Source organism: Musa acuminata, chromosome BXJ1-7 (assembly GCF_036884655.1).
Source record: "Musa acuminata AAA Group cultivar baxijiao chromosome BXJ1-7, Cavendish_Baxijiao_AAA, whole genome shotgun sequence".
Classification (NCBI taxonomy): Eukaryota; Viridiplantae; Streptophyta; class Magnoliopsida; order Zingiberales; family Musaceae; genus Musa; species Musa acuminata.
The window spans coordinates 268,289-287,135 of record NC_088333.1 but is presented as its reverse complement, the minus strand read 5'-3'; the positions used below and the strand labels follow the sequence as shown (position 1 = coordinate 287,135).

Sequence of the window (18,847 nt, the reverse complement as noted above, 5' to 3'; positions counted from 1 at the left end):
AAAATTGCTACTATAGAGCAGGTTTTCAGGAGACCAATCACCATCAGCACCAACTCCTTCAAATCGAAGATCCAAATGTCTTTTGAGGATTAATGCTCAAACACTTTGAAGGGTAACTCCATTATTATAGAATCTAGAAAATGTTATAGAAAAATTACGAATGGTAAACAATGATGACAACAAGAGGCAAACGTGAAGCAACTACAGATTTGAGGAAATCAATCCATGTAAAGTTTTCTTTAAAAGCACTACAGAAAAAAAGAAAAGAAAAAGATCCAACATATTTCGCTTGTTGCTTGCTTCAAAGAATGATACGTGTATCATAAGGTAACAAAATATATACGATTACGAGAAAGAATATGATCATACAAAGAGAAGTCTCGTACAATATGCTCTAGGTTCTCGCCGTAGCTTGAAGGAGGCATCAAGGTACAAGTAGTTTCAACAACAGCAACTAATGCATTAAATGGCCCAAATGTATGCCCAATTCTTACCGACCCAGCTGCGTTCCACCTTGGCGATAGTGATCATATAATAAATACATAGTCATGCTTTAGATCTGGCACCAGCACTACCATGAAACCAAAAAACAGCCAGCTTGGTCGAATGGCACACATCTCTGATGGCAAAAAAACTGTTCATGCTAAGACTTATGTTCAAGAACATGGCGCAACTGTACTTTCTGGTTCTCCATTCTCATCCCCAGGAGCTTTGTCTTCAAACTATGGTTCTTTGTGTCCCTTGACCATTCAACATATCCTTTTGTTCCTCTACCTACATGTGGGTTAATTGAATTAGAGGAGCTCCCCTGCTCCACGCTCGGTGAGCTTAGACCAGCTTCACCTGAAATCATATCAGGGGATAGAGCGGCATTCAACAACCCACCATTCAGTAGCTTTCCATTTGATATATCTAGTGGGGTTTTCTTGTTATAGCTGTTGCTTGTACAAGATGATCTCCAAAATTTACCTATATAAGGCACCTTCTTCCTAGATTGTTTAGTGGTTCCTGAACAAATTTCACTAGTTTCACTTTTTAAATTGCTAGCATCACTTTTCAGATTCCAATCAGTTCTGCTAACTGATGCATGGCTTTCTTCATGGATGCCATTTGCGGATGGATCACTCCCTTTTGGAGAATTGCAAGAACCCTGACCCTCGGCATGGCTCACGCAACTTTCCAGAAAGATATCAGTCTCAGGGCTAACAGTGTGTATCCTAGAGGCATGACTTTTGGGACTGTAGCCATAGCATTTTTCGATCCCCCTTTCATTAGCCTCGTCTCTTGACTTGAGTTCATCAGAGACAAGGAAATCCCCTGAAGCAGGAGGCTGATAAAGAAATTCAACATCCTGGAACTTCATCGAGCTGGCAACCACATTAAGCACCTCAGCTTCCTTCAGCGATGATGCGTTTGCATTAGTGATGTCACAACTTTTGAGAAAAGAATCTAAATCAGATTGAAGTTTGATCAACTCTGCATATTTCTCTTCGAGCATGAGTTTTGCATCGACCAGCTTCATCTGTACCCTCTCTTCACGCCAAACCTCAGCCATCTGCAGCATCTTTCTCTCTTCATCCACTTCCTCCCGGATTTTTGTTGATTCCCTCTTCAAAGATTCTACTTTGGCCTTGTCGTCTCCAATCTCCTTTGCAAGTTCATCGCATACCTCCTCAATAAGCTCGCGTGCCTTCCTCTCCTTCTCGTAGTTTTGCAAGTACTGCTTTGCTGATAACTTGGCCTCAGCAAGCTCATTTACCAGTTTGGAATTCAAAATCTCCATCCTCTTCCGGCTTTTTCTCTCTCTATTGAGGTCATCCTTGATGGATGTTATAATGTTCCGAACCTTCTCATGCTCATTGATCTGCCATGAAGCTTTTTCCTCTCCGAGTTTCTTCAAGAAGTGATCGAGCTTTTCCTTGGCAGACTGTCTCTCTTTTTCGAGCTCATTAATGTGGCAATGAGCCTGCTCGAGCTCTGCTTGGAGAACAGAAACGACAGAGGCAGTATTCAACCAATCTTTGAGAAGCTTCTGGTGACCAAAAGTATGGTAGATCCCTTCCGCAGATCCTGAGCACCCAGCCTCCCATTTTGTTGTCCTCTCCAATGCGAAATTGGTAAACATGCCAGAAAATTCATGCTGCTTTTTGGATAAAACCAATTAAAAGGATGCCGTATCAGATTGAATAATCAATACTCCTAATAGCATACCGACCGCAAAGATAAGATTACCTTCTTTATGGCAGTTTTGGACCTGCTGGTTGAACTAGGACTAGCAAACTCATTACTAATGCTAGTATGGAGGGCCGTCCTATCATGATCACAGACATTCGGGAAATTCACATGCCTTGGATCAGGCTGCAAAATTGCACAGATATGGTAAGATAATAAGCAATAAGAAGAAGAAGAAGAAGAAGAAAAAAAAAAAAAGTAGTACACAATGGGCATAAATACAGACACGATTTGCCACATGAAAGAAGCACCATATTAGGACCACTTCTTAGAGCTGATACAGGACCACAACAGAGGAATCTAATCTAACACAATGATGCCAACTAAAGAGATGAGAAATCTCATTAATATTAAGAATCAGTATCCCGATCAAATACAATGAGCAAAACGAATTCCTTTCTCTGAGTTGGTTTTTGTGATACTAAGAATCATAATCACTTGGAATTTCCAAAGATGTCCTCCGATTGAGGCGAGAGATAGATTGACACTTGACAACACACAACAACAACAACAACGACAACAACAACAAAGCCGAAAGATTTACACTTAAACAATTTTGAACAATCAATCTACTATGGATACAGGAGAACCTTCTTTCTGCATGGAAAAAAAAAAAAAAAATACAACATTCGATCGCTTCCTCATTTCTTTCAATGGGAACTGTAGGGAAAAGAAAAAAAGCCATATTTGGGACGATCAACCAAACCTTGCAACAAATTCGAGCAAAACTCCTCCATATAGTCCAAGAAGGAAAAAAAACAACGGGGCAAAAGATAAACAAATTGCCATTTCCATGACAACCGAGGTATCGTTCTTCCCAGTGCAAGGGTTCTTGAACGACGAGATCAAAGCATTCACCCACTATGGGGTATCATTACACGGAAATCACGGGTAAAGCAGCGAATTTTAGGCTAAGAACCGAATCAAAATTCAAGGTTTGCCATATATGTTACCCTAGAAAGCTTATAGTACGGTCCTACCTCGAATCCAAGCCGACCGCCGCTGCCTACTTCCACCACCTGCGAATGCCACAACGCCGCGGCGAGCGTCCTGGCAGAGAACGCGGCCGCCGACCCTCGGACGTCTTCGTCCTCCTCCTGGCGCCTCGAGCGGTCCGCATCTCCGAGCTTCCACGTCGGGAGGGGAGTGGCGGGGCGACTCCGCCTTCCGCCGGGGAAAGACGGGTTCTTGATGCGGCGTCGGCGGCGGGCCCGTCGAGGGGTGGTGGTGGTTTTGGAGGGGCGGATGGCCCGAGCGGTGCTCTCCGGGAATTGCGTCCGGGCGGCGGATCGCCCCATTACGGTGTGGCAGAGAGAAAGGGATGACGCAAAGGAGATGGATCGTACCAGCAAGTAAAGGGGGGAGAATGACACTCGGGAAATAGAAAAAGTAGTGCGATCACCCAAATGATAGATTTCTGGCACACCAAATGTCAATGTTAACAGTAACGTACAGTCGATTGTAATCATTAACCATACTACCGGAATCAATCTAGCTGCTAAATCACAAGCTCGAATCCCAATCAGCGACTAGATTCCATCATGGTAGAAATAGAGCACAGCATCTGTATGTGTGTGTCAGCTTCCCAGCAAAGATAAAACTCGAGTGTCCTGTTCTGTTCCTGACCGCCAATACCATGCACACTGCCGCAGGCAGAGGTGAATTAGGAAGATGGTTGCAGCGGAGAGGGCAGGAGAGGGCCACACCCCCCCCTCTTCTTGCTTGAAATCTAGCGAAGACTGTGACGCTGACAACACATGGCAAGGCCAGTAACAAAAGACAAGATTCAATGGGACTCCAACCCCATCACCCGTATTAGGTAACAAAATGCTTCCGATGATGGATGAGCCCCCCATATTTCCGATGGTCGCCTCCTTTCTCTGGCGCTGCCACTGTGCTGCTGATTTAATTATACTTGCAACTTTCTGCACGATGTGATCGAAGAAACCAATTTGACTTGATGTTAAGCCATGACTGGATCCAGCTCAGCTCTTTGTGATCCTCGATCATCTGTGTACATCCATCCAGGACAGAGATTGGTGGATTCGAGGGTGTCAAATAGCAGGAATTCCCATGGGAAGGACCCTCGGTAGAATATGATCTCCGGAGTACTGAAAGCACGGAGTATGTGGATTGAGACTTGGAGCATGCGCCATGAGATATGGGAGGAAGAACTCGAGGTGGAATTCTCATCCTAAACTGGTTGGTACATGCCATACACCAACAACAGTAAAGAATGTCGAGGGGACATTCTTTATATATATATATATATATATATATATATATATATATATATATATATATATATATATATATATATATATATATATATATATATATATATATATATATATATATATATATATATTCAATAATATCAATATAATTAGTGGATATATATTTTTTTTTTAAATCTACCAAAATAAATCTCTAGGAACCCAGGCTTTTTCTAAGTCAATAAAAGCAATATAAAAATATTTCTTTCTCCCTATATTTTTTATTAATTATCTTAATAAATTAATTATCTTCCGAACATAAAATCAAATTAATTTTCAAACATATTTGTTTCAAGTATTATCCTACTTTAAGTAACTTTTTACTAAAGCTTTATAGTACGAATCATGATTTTAATTCTTTATCATTTGAATAATTTCACCTTATTTTTTATAAATTTACACTAAAAAACTCTTTCTCCATTCATAGTATATCCCTTCGAATCTCATGATTTTGTTAAATAAACTAATTAACTAAACTACTCTCTTATCCCCTAAACTTTTTTAGATCTCAACGAGGATACCATCAAACTTAATTATCTTCATCTACTTTAATGCATCTTTAACTTCATTAATAAAAATTTTATAAACAAATCTACAATTATTAAATCCACCACTATTGTTCATCGTTAAATCTAAATCATATGTGAAATATTTATTAAATAATTTATAAAAAAAAATTCATCTTTCCTTAATCTCGTTATCACAAGCATTACAAAAAAAATTATAATACTTGCATGTGAATGATAAATTCCAATATCATTCAGCAAATTTACAAACAATGATTACAAAAAACTTTTTAATAAAATGAGCATATAATGGCAAATCTTACAAATTCTTAAAATAAGGAAAGCAAAGATATCTTTAGCATTCAATTTCTTTGGGAAACTTTATCCGCAGACTTAGTGAAGCCATTAAGCAGTAAAGAAATATCATGTCTTTGGACCTCAACAAAGGAACACAAATTTATGTCAACTTAGAAAAAGAGAATATGTTTATTCTAATAGTGTTGCACACTCATTACATTAAGGATCATTCAATTACATATATAAACAATCCATACAAGCATTCATCTAGATCAGCCAGTTTACATTCTTCATCTGCATTCTGTCCCTGCACAATTCTATCCGAGCGATAGCTATCATACAAGGATCATGCATAGCGATGTGAATTTTACGTCTGATCTAAGCTTCAGAGGAATTTCAAATGGGTTAAAATTTAACTAATTACAAGCACATTCTCTTCTTGAACTCATTTTTTACTGTACAAATATTTATTACATTGATTACAAGAATCAATCACGGAACCAAAAAGTATGGTCACTAAAATTCCTAACAGATGCAGAATATCGTTAAAGCTACAGGGATAGTGCCACCACTAAATGCTAACCTTTAGTGATAAGAGGACCAGGATGAACATTACTGGTGGCAGCATTCTTGATACATCATTACACTGGGAGCCCAAGTTGATTACAGTAGCATTATAAGTAGCAGTGATAAAGAAAAGACCATCGCAAGTTTCATATCAGCTCCAATTAGACCTGAAAAACAAAAAAACAGTATATAGGAACATATTAATGATTTCATATTTGAAAATCAAAGGGTGCTAATACCATGATCAGAGCTATTCAAAAACGAAGATCCTAAGAAACAGCTCGAACAAGAACTTGGACAAAAGCACAAAAGATAACCTCAAAAGTAGTGTGAACCATTGAGTTTAACTTCATGAGTATATCATTTGGGCATGTCTAAGCAAAGCTATGCTAACAAATTAACAGCTGTTAATTATATCATTTGTGCATGTAAGGATTATCATGATTATATGTACTGATCTTACCTAACTGTGAAGATGTTGCAGCGGGCAGTGAGGGATAATTAACAGCTGCAAAAATCAAAAGACCATGTCAAATACATATTTCTAACAGAAGGGAAACAGCAGAAGAGAACAGGATGGGGAGTGCGGTTTGAATTGATCAAAATCAGGAGAACAACAGAACCAAATCTATGTGAACAAAAATCTTCCAATTTCATTTGCTGAACAAGATAAGAACACTGTTGGTTCAAATATTAGAAATTGCCTTTTTCAAATCAAGATAAACATGAGATATGCAAGTCAGAATGTGTCTGTTACTGCAAAATCTTCTGAATAGATGCAGAAATATATTGAAGACAGAAATATCATCTAAATAGACCTTTTAAAGTTGAGGTTGAACCACTGGAATATTCTCACAGACAAAGTGTATACCACTGTGTAATGAATAAGAAAAAAGATTGTAAAGGAAAGAGACCACAAATAGTGGACAGATGGTATATTAAGTTACATACACTTATTGCAGGAAGAAGATGATGCTTGAGATGCAGATGGCCAAGGAGCTGCTATATTGTCATTCAGATCACATGTGAAGCTAATCCCTGAAGAAGGGTCAAAAGTTGCATCTGATGGCAAGCTTGGAAGAAGGCATCCAGACTCTGGAACAAAATCCATCTGCTTTCAACACAATATACTAATAGCAACTTAAATGCTGAAACAATATTCATTTCTGTGTTTGCACCCATTAATAGGACAAAATATAAACATGGAATCAATACATAGCTACTATATTAAACAACTTTGAAACATAAAGCATTAAAAGCAAAGAAAGCCAACTGGGATGATTCATCTCACCATTAACTAAATAAATGAATTTATAAAATCAGCTATCATCCACAATGACGTAATGGAAGGCTATTGGCATCTGTTGCATGTGCTAGTGCCTGCTTTAGATCACTGTCTCCAATTTTAAACTGCTACAAGTTCCTAGGATGTCTTCTCAAGAATTTCAGATTTATATTGGGCACGAGCTTTGGACAATGGTGTTAAACAAGTATCAGCTTTGATACAGACAAGATAGGGATAAGCCTCAGACATATCATACATAAGGAACTGCTGACGAGTAAACAATGCATGCCTATTTACTCCTAGACCAAATTTAACAGGGTATCATTAGATGTTGGAAAGGTGAATCATCTAAAGAAAGTTTCACTTTCAAACGCTACCAAAATCAAGAATAAAATTACCACACCTGAAGCTCATCAATCCAATCATCTAAACAAATTATAGCATCAAAAATAAATCAGCATGTCAACAACACAACTAGGACATTAACACTGAACAATAGATTTTACCTTGAGTTCCAACTGTTTTGCAATTCCAAAATTTGAGCACAGCCCATACAAAGGTAAAAAAAGAAAAAAATTAGTGTCAGTGTGATATTTAGCAATTGAAAAAATCAACAAAAAATGCTAAAAAAGTTTCAGATATTGGCCACCTCTCATACCAGTCGGAGTGTGAAAGATAATAGATTCTGATGTTATAGCTCAAAGCTATATACTACTAACCTTGGAGTGAAAAATCCTTGAGAGATATCTGGCACAAACTATAAATATTTGTGCTGACATTCATTTCTTGCAATTTCAGACCAAGCAAGGAGGCACAACCCAAGGATTGCAAATTGGTTATGAAGCTTTGTTTTTGCAAGTGAGATACATAATTTTCCATAGCATGGCAGCAGGCAGTATCATTCTTGATCTCATTGCCACAATTTTTAGCGACACCCTTTGTATCTGGAAAATCTAGTGGACAAACTGTGCAAACAGAAGCGCAGGGGAAGTAAGAGGAAATCAACAGAGCATTCGCTTTGAAGTTAGGAAACAGCAGAAGCAATCAAGTATATAGAACAGACAATATATCATCTGGTTGAGAAGATATCTACTAATTGAGAGCATACACATCTGCAGAATCTTGGGAGATCTAAAAGGAACAAACAAGGACACTGGATATCCCAGCCAACCTTTTGTAGGACCTGATCGTACATGCCGATGCCAAATCCTGAAGAAGCAGTTCATCAATGATGCAGTGTTTCTACTTCTACAACTAATTTTCATGCTTCTTGATGGTCCAGATGCTTAATAGTTATAGTAGGAACTCAAACAGTATCATGAAGAGGTTCACGATGTACAGTTCTACTTTAGACATTTCTAGTTCAAGACTGAACATTTGTGTTCATGGTCTCTCCTCATTTAGCAAATTCTGAAATATTGTTTGGTGGAGTATCAAGCAATTCAGTAGTTGCCACTCAACCTAGAATGACTCTTTGAGCAAGTTCTTGAACCAAAACACGTCAAAGACACATTTGATTGTTAAAGGTAAATTCTAATGTGACAGCAAAATAGTACATCTATATACTCATAAAATCTCTTTGTTAGCTGGGGAAAGTATCAGCATAAGTTGTCTCTATATCATTTCTTTAAATCCTTAGTGATCCACTTTGATGATAAAACTTCAAGAACACTTGTTCCTCAAGTGTTTTTTTAACTCAACTTCATTCTTCAAAGGTTTCATCTTTAGGATCTTATCCTCATCTATTGGACAATCAATGTTCATGTTTCAGTCTCTCATCTATTGGGAATAAATTTAACAGCGGATTTGTTTCACTGGATCATATACTTCTCTCATTCTCAACTTGATGGCAACCTTAAACCTCTACTACTTCAGGAAAAGCTCTTAGATATCCTTTCAGCTGCTACAGATAATTTTGATAATTCTATAAATTGTCATTAAAAATACTGATTGGACAGTATGTACTAACCAGTGCCTAACAAGGTCAAACCAAGCACTGGCAGTGAAACATATAGCTCAGTATCACTTGGTAAACCATTCATTATTATTATTATATTCCTTTGCTATACCGGGAAGTCCAGATTGGTATAATGCTTAGTAATATCGGAAGCATACCAGTTCGAGAAAACTGATATTGGAACAGTACTCAAAATGAAGCTACATACGAATATTTTTTCAATCAAGCTTGCACCACTTCAGCAAAGAATTGGCTAGCTACCATTCTACTGTTTTTTTTCTAATTGATGGTGGGTAATAGTAATGGGCCAAATCAGACTTGTAAAGAAAGAGAGACTTTGAAAGAAGTCTCATGCTACGAACAACTTTGAGGATCTTTACGGGTCATTTTACACCTGTCCAGGGGATCTCATAACCTTACACCAATTCCTCCATAATATGATAAACAAGCTGCTAGCTCCAACTTGCATATTTTGTTTTATTTTTCTTTGACCAAAGTGAGTAACCCATTCTATGGGTTAGATCCAGGGGAAAAGGTAATCTGAAAAGGTAAAGCAGTTAACAAGAGAAGCATCTAACCGTAGTTGGACAACAATAGAAATATAACAATTAAGCTATACAAAAACAACAAAAAAAGCAGTAAACCACAATATTCCAACATGATTGATAACCAAAATCATAAAAAAAATCACTTTAGATATGTATATACAAATTGGAGGTCAAAACAAAAGTCTTTAATGATGAATTTTATATATCAATTATAGTGGGATCCATGACATGAAGGAGAACTACAAATTTATGACATGAAATGTCACAGAAAATAACAAAAATGGAGGTGTTTCCGATTCCTGCTTTACCATGTGATGGGAAACGTTTCAAAATAAGGTGAAATACAGATTAGAAGATGCCTGAAAGGGCAAATGGCAGTGCCAAAAAACAATTCAAACAGTTGAACATATTTTTGTCATAAATATATCAAACAATAATTTTCCTTGGTATCAAGTGTAGTTTAAAATAATGATGAGGTAAAAGTCATTCACTAATCGTGTTTGATCTGTGATTAGTGCATTATCAGTTGGAGAACTTCGAGAAATCTAAAAACAACTTGACATCAATTGATCCATATTGTATTACCTTTCTAGCAGTAGTTTTATCTTAATCAACTAGGTCAAATCAACAAATCATTTCACAAAAAATAAATTAATTTGGAAGGAATCGTAAATAAGCCAGCATATTGTGCATGCACATCAAGTGTCAACCCAAAAGAAAACAAATCAAGTGATTACTAATGAAGAATTTTGAAGCAGCATATTTAAAAGAGAAGAAAATGAAACTTGAAACTACCTCCATTGACATTGCAGTTGGACAGCCGTCTCAGCACTTGCTTTGCAGATGATGGATCGAGTCTACTAGACAGCCATCTAAGGACAATGTTTCTGCAACTATCAATTTTAGATGAGTGCTGAATCAAAGTATTATTTATAGCCATGCTTGTTGTCAATCCACCATCTCTCAAGGCAAGCTTCCTTGCAGCATCAAGTATGGCATTCTGACAGATTTTACTGCAACATTCATTCACAGGATCCACCTTCCCACATGCAGTAAGGAGTTGAGAAGAGTCAACAACACTCTCAAACCCATCGATATCACTTACAGGGCAGGAGCCTTCAGAGAGGTTAGATGGGTGGACTGAGCAAATTTCTTGAAGGTCACTATTGGCACCTTGACTTCCAAGAATTTGTTGAATATCTGATAGGCAATAGTTTGCATGAGTGGAATCTAAAGCAAGCATCCCTGTTTCTTTACTTGATTGCCCTATTAGAATGATAAGGGTGGCCTGAAACTGGGGACAACAAATTACGTTGGCCAAGAAAGGAGCAAAAGAGGTCCAGCAATCAACAGCAGTTGTATTTATTAAACTGTCAACTGCAGAGAAGTTTAATATGCACTGCCCTACAAAAGCAAAGTAACAATAAGTGCAACTCATATGGCTTATAGTTACTCCTGAGCTTCATTATAGTCAATTTATCATAAAGCTATCAGGACCTGATAGTTTTGGAATACTGCTGTTGAAAAATGGTGTTGCCATTGGGGAAGGAGCCAGAACAGGAAGAAAAGGTTGTGGTGCACTACTTGGAGAAATGTCAGGCATTAGGGCGTTCTCCTTTTCTTCTGTTATCTGATCCACCATTGCAAAGCTATGGACAATTATATTGTCGAACTTGTAGAAGTCTTGCAGACCTGAACATCAGTTACGTAGTAAGGTTGGTCATAAGTCACAACACGACATGATTTACAATAACAATGAAGTGCCTAGCCTGAATAAGAAAAAGGTCTGCTCTAAAAGCATAGTGAAAAATTCTTGGGATTTCAAATGAAGTGAAGTTATATAAACAATCCATGGCATGAGATTTTTTTGTGGCTAGCCTGAACAGGAAAAAGTCTGCTAGAATAAAGCACAGTAAAAATTCTTGGGATTTCATATGAAAGTGAAATTATATAAACAATCCTTTGTCTGTGATACTTTTGAGGTTCATTGTTGTTGCATCTGTTACCAATGAAACAAAGCCAAATCGTAAATGTGTGCACTGTAGAGATAAGTACAAGTTCTCATGAGATTTAATAAGAGTGTCAAAGAAAATCCACAATTCTATGGAAGAAAGAACTAGCATTAAAAGGACAATAACAATCAATATACCTTGACCAACGTAATTATTATCGGTCAAGTTACAAGACCAAATTATGCGTTGGAAACTTATCAATCTAGAGTAGAATGAAGGCTTTTGGTGCTTTATTTTTTCAGTAATTTCACCAACTAAAGAAAATTAAAGGCAGCAGAACAGTTTGTGGCATGTGTTAGATGTTTGCCTAAATAAGATGATAGATAAAAAAAATTAGAGGTTCAATATACAAGTTCATCTAACAGACAAAATTCTTTTTTGTTAAGTGTTTTTCTTGTTTATAACTAGTAAATGAAATAGGTGTTCTTTCTCTATTCAATACATATACACAATTGTCTGAAGTATTATGAAAATAGATATGACCAAAAGTTGGTAAAAATATCAAAGAGTGAGAAATGAGCATACTAGGAAAAGAATTAGGATCCAATCACCAACCTGACTTGAACTCTGTAAAGCTAGTGAAAATCACATCCGAAAGCAAATTCAAGAAAAACAAGTACTGTCAGTAACCTATTTTCTTAGTTGCAGCTTGATCTCTTGATGCCAAGTGGCCACCACTATAATTCCTCTAGAAGTGAAATATTCTAAACTAATGGGAAATTGATCAGTCCACTGGAGCAACCTTCGTCACAAGCCTATCGAAATGTAGTTCCAAGTGATGCTATCCCAGAGAGTTAGCCAACGGCATATGTCTAGAGGCCATGAAGAACTATAAAACTAATGCGGAACTTGAAATTCAATTTTGATGAGCCGTTTATCACTTTAATCGAAGTGAATTTCCAATTTCTTTCATCAACTAGGCATACCCTTTCGGTCACCTAAAAGATGGTGAAACCAGTAAGCAATGCCGTCAGAGTAGAGGGTACTCCATCCTTGACTGTTTCTTTTCCTAGTAGGTAAATAAATTTGCAATTGGCCAGATGCAATAGGCAAAATCATATCTTGTCTCTGGAGGAAGCAACACGAGTGGTGAACTACAGCCACTTTGTAGTGAAATTTATGCCACAAGGGCAGGTAACATCACAAAGTTTCGATTGCGGCTGAAGGAAGCTAGATCTTCTTACAAATATGTGCAGTCACAAAGCCAGCGCTCTACGCAAGAACATCATGGTTTCAGTAGGAACACAGGGATCATATTCTTAAATCGGATTACAACCTCGGACCACAGACATTTCCACCGCATTGCTCGTTGAAAGCACAGAAAAGGCATCTTTAAGACACTAAACCCTAAACATAATGAGAGGTTCATCAAGGGAGGACTCACGAGTAAAAAAGCTCACCTTTTACAACCCCTAGCATCTAAATAATAAAAATAAAAATAAAAAAAGGGTCCCAGTGCGGTTTCAGCCGGCTTTTCGGTGAAGAAAAACCCAAGAAACCATGAGCTTACCAGAAGAGCGTAAAGCGAACCAAATAAACACCAAATTTACCAAGTAAAATTCGTAAAAGGACTACTAGTGCTAAATACGAGTAGATCGTCACGAGAACTCTTTCTTTGACCAAAAATCAAACAGAAAGGAGCCATGTTTAATAACATCAAAGATCAACAAGATAAGGCAACCAAACCAGCAAGCAATCTCACAATGCCAACCCGAAGCCTCAAAACCCAGGTCGGAATCACAAATCGAGGTAAATTAAGAGAAAGGGAACGGATCCTAGAACGGGCAAAGGAGGAAAGAGAAGTAAGGATCAGAACGGCAGAGGCAAAGATGGACTCACAGAGGAGGAAGAGAAGGACGGCAAGGAGCTTGCAAGGGAAAGAGAGCAGTGGAGGGCCTCCCATATCTCTTCCCCTCCGTCTCCCTCTCCGCTCGAAGTAGAAAGGGCGAGGGAAGAGGGAGGAGGAGGCAGTCTCTTTTATTGGTGATGATGAAGTGGTGGTGGTGGTGGTGGTGGTGATGGTGGTGGCAGTCAGTGGGGGGAAGCGGGCGGCATTAACAACAGCATATTAATAACCGCCGTTCATGTCATATGACCCCTCTCTCTCTCTCTCTCTCTCTTTCTTGTCTGTGTCTCTTACTGAGGTCCCGAAAACAAGAAGAAGACCCGAATAGTCTTTATTTCTCACCCTTTTTTTCTTTTATTATTATTATTACATTACATTCATAAGATATTTTTACAAGAGCTGAAATATTAAGATTTATGAAACTGTATAATAATATTTATTACAAGAACTGAAATATAAGATTTTATTTTGATGAGTATAATTCTACTGACATATTAGTATCATTATAATTTTCGAATAATCAGATCTTAAAGTGTTTTTTTTAATGTAATAACATAATTATTTTTTAATGCTAACAACAAAGGGTTCCAAATCCAAAAATTCTTCTTCTAATTGGTAAAGATATTAATGGTTATAGTAACACCATGAAATTGGATCCTACTACTTACTTCATCACATACATGCCTTTCGTGGTAGTTTTTAAGTTGAAGGCAATTAAATACCATATTATTATTATTATTATTATAGTCATGTTGATGTGGTGTGAATCAGGTTGAGGACTGACAGTGTTTCTGAGGAAATAGAGTACTAGTGGAGGTAAAATGGAAGAGAGAGAGAGAGAGAGAGAGAGAGAGAGAGAGAGTGTGTGTTTATGAGGAGGAGTCCATTCCAAGCTGTAGCCAGCAATGCCATTATCTCAATTAAAGCCTCAACCGCAGTGGTCCATCCATACTGGGGGTGGGTGGGCCCACATCATCATCATCATCATTATCCAACCAAATCAAATCCAAATTAGGCTCCACGGTGGGAACCTATCTACTACTAATTCAATGAGCCGGATTTGTTCTACCAAATTTCCAGCTCTTTTCTTCTTCTTTTTTTTTTTTTTTTTTTGGTGTGTTTTTTCCTTTTATCGCAAGGAGTTATGATTCACTATTTGGCAGCTCAAACCTTCACAGTCTCATGAATGCAAGATTGATTAATAATGCTCCATGGAGTTTGCAACCTTCAAAATCTCACAGCACTCTTTATTCTTATATTTTATATTGTATACCATAATGCATACAACTATTTTTTATCATTCTTAAAGAAAAAATTTATTCTAATATATCATAAAATATTTAAATATTTTTTTCTATAAATTATTCCTCCAACTTTAATTCATAAAATATAGATATTAATTATAAGGTGAAATTCCTATTATAAAGATAATTTACAAAATCAACATCCGAAAATATCATCATTTCAAATTGATCTAATTTCACATAGATAATTTAAGTGTATGAAAATATCATTATTTCAAATCGAACTAAATAAAATTATTATATACATATAAAATATAATTTTTAAAAAAATAAAAATAAAATTATTTTTATCATAGGAACAAAGTATTCATCCGAAGATTTATTGGTTTCTAGCTGCAGACCATTACATCGTACAAATCAGTGGTTGAAGCAATGAAGGAACAAAATGAGCACTCGACGGTGGGAAAAGAGGGAAGAATTACAGCGTCGCTCACTCCGATCAACCCAGCCAGCGAGCAGCTAATCATTACAACATCTTTCACCATCGCTATGAAGGAAAGCGGGATGTTCCCCACAGCCACCGGCTTCTGATTCACGGGTGAAGGGACGACTCATGGACCTGCTGCTGCTGGTGATGGCGCGCGTCCAAGCACAGGGCTCAGCGGCTTCCCGCGACCCATGGCGAACCCGCGCGTGCCGTCGGGCATTCTTGGCCCCTGCGGACTCTGCTTGCTCGAGGCTTCTCCATGGCCGAGGGCGCCGCCTGAGTTTGGCGAGTGGGGCAGTAAGCCACTCTCACTGTGACTCTGAAGCAGTAGTCCATGCGACTTGGCTCGCCCCCTTCCCCGTCCTTTTCTGGAACCGCTTTGGTTGTCTTCCGTCTGTCAAGACATGCAACAGAGATTCAAGAACGCCGATTAGAGATGGGCATCATCGGGTGGCGACTTACGCTGTGGTCAAGTAGGTGTTCGATGCGAGGAGAGCCTAATGTTGGAGAGGAAGGTGATCGATCGTCCTCGGCGTACAGATCGAAGTGATCGTAGTCTAATTTCTTGCTTCTTATCACGGATTTTGGCTAGAAAGGGAGTAAAAGCGAGCTCAGCATGTATAGAATCAGATGTATGTACGTAGTTAGCCGATGAATCCTAGAGAAGAGAAGAGAAGAGATTAAAAAGTACCGAGCATCTTAGCATAGTTCGAACTCGAAGGCCTTTTCTCCAGTTCCTTTCGTCGTTTAGCTTCTCAACCTGCACAATGGCTTTCGCTGTAAATGAGACGAAGTTTAGCACGGATCACAAAATGCCAAATCTACGACAATTCCTCGTCAACTTACTGCCTTGTCAGCTTGCTCGGTACTCTCATACTCCACGAGTGCATGCAGCTTCAATCAAATCATACCTTGTTATAATTCTACTTACGACTTGGACTGGGAAAGTGCGCAATCGATTCTACTCAACTCCCATCATATATATCTGCCGAGATAAACATACCTTGTTATTGATTAGCACATCGCTTTTAGAACTCGTGGCAGAATTGGGTTCTTGAGGATGGCATATCCGGATGTTCTTCACGCTGTCCAGGAAAACGAGAAACTCTTTTTCTTTTTAAAGCTAATTCACACCTCTGCTTATAATACTATATATAGATATATATATTCGGTCGATCGATAGGAGTGAAAATACAAGTATATTTAACCTCCCAACAACGCTGAAAAGCTTTCCAAGGTTCTGACGTGAGTAATCCTCGGGCAAGTTCTCTACCACAACAGTGCGAGACTAGAGCAGAGAGACGAAACAATGCCATGAGTCACACACAAGGAAGACGTGTAACTTGTTCCTTGATTCGTGATGTGCTTCCTACTTTACTTTACCTGCAGTTCCTCTTTGTCTCGTTCCGTGAAGAGTTGTTTACGCCGAATCTTCTTGCCGTCCTCGCTGAGAGCCTGCAGAGTGGAATGTGAATGCTAGATGCCAAACATAATAGCCGAAGCAGTTGTTGTCATGACATGCGGTGGAGCGAGCATGGAGAAAGCAGGAAGCACTCACGAGCTTGGTTGAGGTCCCAAGTGCTTTGATGAGCATGTGATGGTTTGCACCCAGAGATTTTATCTTCTTCCAAGATGCGACGACCGACATCGGAACTGGGACCAGAAGGACAAAAAAAAAAAACAAAGTATGGATTAGCTGCTTCAGAGGATTCGAGTATACTCATCTGAAACAGGATCGATCTCCCTACTGAATCAACCGTCAATGGCATCATCATCTACTCACCGAAGCCTTGTGGATCTTTGTTCATGATCTTCATTAGGAAGTCGTTCGCGACCAGATTAGTATCACTGAATTGGTACTCCACCTACATCACATGCAATGCACGCGATATGATAGCAACAATTGACGGTAGAGGAAAACGGAGGACGAATTGCATGAGTGAGACCTGCTTTACGATCTTCTGGATCACATCGTTGTGGTCCTTCGAATGTCCTTCAACCTTTCCATGGAAATCCGGAATGAAGTGAATGGGTTCTTGCTCCGCAAAGTAGAACCACCCCGGCCCCAGCGCCGAGCCGCCGCATCCATTCTCGAAGAAAGGGAGGTAAGGGTAGAAGCAGCCCGACAAGGGCGGCACGGCTTGCAACTGTGACCTGGGTACGAACTCCGGCGCGTGGACGTTAAGCTTGAAACCCGCACTCCCCTCTGCTGCGTCCTCCTCGTCCCCTCTCTCGATCGATGATCCATTGACCTCCTCTGCCTGTTCTCCTCTGCTTACTTGCGCCATCGGTTTCCCTGCTCCTCCTCTTTCTCTCCCTCTATCTGTCTGGTTCCTCTCTCTCCTACGATCTCTCCAACTTATTCTACGCCTTGATCGAACTGCCCCAATCTTCCCACATCCTCTCCACTTCTTTCTCTTCCGTTTCGTGGTGGGAGTGCATCCTGCGACTGTTTCCTCCGTTGCTGCCACTTTTGACTCCACCTTTCCCGTAAAGAACCGCTCCCGCCTCACTAAATTCGACCGTTAAAACGGTCTCTCTAGGCCCAAAGGGCAGCTTCGTCTTTTCATACCGAGAAACCGGGTGGGGCGCATTTCGGGATGAGGGTATTCCTGGAAGGACGGACACCGTTGCGTGTGTATTAGACACCCAGCCACAAGGAAGACGATATCGGTTCATAAAATTAGATGAATTTGCCATCATTAATTTTTTATATAAGCATATATTAGATCGTGTGATTCTAGATTGAATCATCATTATGTATGGTTTTTAATGTGTTCTTTCTCATGGGAATTGAGCACAGCAATCCGTGACAACCCCTACCCCAAAAGGAAGAAGAACCAAACCTGGTTTTGGGAGATTTAACATGAAGGAAAAAAAAGAAAAAAAATAAAATTTTAATCCACTCATGTGGGGAGTGAGTCGTAGTCTTCTCCTTGATTTGTACTCCTCGATGGTTTTATACATAGATATGCTGTAAAACTTTCGATACATCATTGATACAGACAACTCTACAAAATTTTGAGCTATGAATCGAATTGGATAAAATCTAGATCCTTTGATGGATTGATAAACGAGGGAGACGAACTCCATGGAGGCATCGAATGAGTTCTTCGGTCTAACCCCATAAATGCTTTAAAGAAAAAGAAGTGAAGTGACAATGTGCATCCACTCCTATGGATTCGAGAGTTATCACTCCATGTTTAATGCTTAGTTTAGAAGCTTTGTGGATGATGCCATTGCTGGATCAAACGAACTAGTCTTCATTAATGACCTGTTATGAGGAGGCTGACAACAGCAGATCAGAATCATCATCGTTTAGCCTCCTTTAAGAAAGCTGAGATTTTTCTACCTAAGAGTGGCGTCCTTCTTGGCAGGGAGACTGTTCTGCTGATATAACAAAGAAAGAAAAAGTAATAATTCTCACAAAATATCAACCATTCAATTGGATTATTCTAATGTGCATAACAACTATGGATCACTGTTCATAGCAACTATGGATCGTTAAAGGGGGGGCTCTCTACATACTAACTCAATCATATAGTTTACACTGTTATCTTCTCTCCTTTGTTAACTTAAGCATCGAAAGG

General features: G+C 38.9%; 3 protein-coding genes across 4 annotated transcripts; all 3 read right to left on the bottom strand.

Annotated features, from left to right (window-relative positions):
* Window positions 1–316: 316 nt before the first annotated feature.
* Window positions 317–4,424, bottom strand: LOC135678058 (uncharacterized). Of its 2 annotated transcripts, none has more exons than XM_065190376.1 (3): window positions 3,213–4,424; window positions 2,233–2,358; window positions 317–2,143 (listed from the first exon to the last, which is right to left on the bottom strand). In XM_065190376.1, exons 1-3 carry the CDS (start codon window positions 3,699–3,701, stop codon window positions 644–646), a joined length of 2,115 nt encoding a protein of 704 aa, XP_065046448.1. In that variant the 5' UTR covers window positions 3,702–4,424; the 3' UTR covers window positions 317–643. The 2 variants fall into 2 exon arrangements, with proteins under 2 accessions (XP_065046448.1, XP_065046449.1); XM_065190377.1 differs by having other exon boundaries at window positions 317–2,140; window positions 3,213–4,423.
* Window positions 4,425–5,722: 1,298 nt separating this feature from the next.
* LOC135586907 (uncharacterized GPI-anchored protein At1g61900-like) lies at window positions 5,723–13,809 on the bottom strand. The gene is made up of 8 exons (XM_065190375.1): window positions 13,520–13,809; window positions 11,166–11,360; window positions 10,464–11,072; window positions 7,883–8,128; window positions 7,670–7,681; window positions 6,830–6,973; window positions 6,342–6,386; window positions 5,723–6,045 (listed from the first exon to the last, which is right to left on the bottom strand). The coding sequence occupies exons 1-8, from the start codon at window positions 13,581–13,583 to the stop codon at window positions 5,975–5,977; spliced, it is 1,386 nt and encodes a 461-aa protein (XP_065046447.1). The 5' UTR covers window positions 13,584–13,809; the 3' UTR covers window positions 5,723–5,974.
* A 1,332-nt stretch (window positions 13,810–15,141) lies between these two features.
* Window positions 15,142–17,602, bottom strand: LOC103991173 (la-related protein 6C-like). Its single transcript, XM_009410531.3, has 10 exons — window positions 17,204–17,602; window positions 17,041–17,122; window positions 16,816–16,910; window positions 16,641–16,712; window positions 16,466–16,545; window positions 16,261–16,342; window positions 16,104–16,151; window positions 15,949–16,017; window positions 15,720–15,845; window positions 15,142–15,651 (listed from the first exon to the last, which is right to left on the bottom strand). Exons 1-10 carry the CDS (start codon window positions 17,543–17,545, stop codon window positions 15,382–15,384), a joined length of 1,266 nt encoding a protein of 421 aa, XP_009408806.2. The 5' UTR covers window positions 17,546–17,602; the 3' UTR covers window positions 15,142–15,381.
* Window positions 17,603–18,847: the final 1,245 nt, after the last annotated feature.

What these genes read in the sequence shown, in the direction of transcription:
- LOC135678058 (XM_065190376.1), bottom strand. Translation starts at nt 3,701, where the DNA reads ATGATTACAATCGACTGTACGTTACTGTTAACATTGACATTTGGTGTG. An exon ending in GCGGTCGGCTTGGATTCGAG is followed by an intron (nt 2,359 to 3,212) that starts GTAGGACCGTAC and finishes GCAATTTTGCAG; the next exon opens with CCTGATCCAAGGCATGTGAA. An exon ending in CCAAAACTGCCATAAAGAAG is followed by an intron (nt 2,144 to 2,232) that starts GTAATCTTATCT and finishes TTATCCAAAAAG; the next exon opens with CAGCATGAATTTTCTGGCAT.
- LOC135586907 (XM_065190375.1), bottom strand. Translation starts at nt 13,583, where the DNA reads ATGGGAGGCCCTCCACTGCTCTCTTTCCCTTGCAAGCTCCTTGCCGTC. An exon ending in CAGTATTCCAAAACTATCAG is followed by an intron (nt 11,073 to 11,165) that starts GTCCTGATAGCT and finishes TTGCTTTTGTAG; the next exon opens with GGCAGTGCATATTAAACTTC. An exon ending in ATCTTCTTCCTGCAATAAGT is followed by an intron (nt 6,387 to 6,829) that starts GTATGTAACTTA and finishes TGATTTTTGCAG; the next exon opens with CTGTTAATTATCCCTCACTG.
- LOC103991173 (XM_009410531.3), bottom strand. Translation starts at nt 17,545, where the DNA reads ATGGCGCAAGTAAGCAGAGGAGAACAGGCAGAGGAGGTCAATGGATCA. An exon ending in GAGACAAAGAGGAACTGCAG is followed by an intron (nt 16,546 to 16,640) that starts GTAAAGTAAAGT and finishes TCTCTGCTCTAG; the next exon opens with TCTCGCACTGTTGTGGTAGA. An exon ending in CCGAGCAAGCTGACAAGGCA is followed by an intron (nt 16,018 to 16,103) that starts GTAAGTTGACGA and finishes GCCATTGTGCAG; the next exon opens with GTTGAGAAGCTAAACGACGA.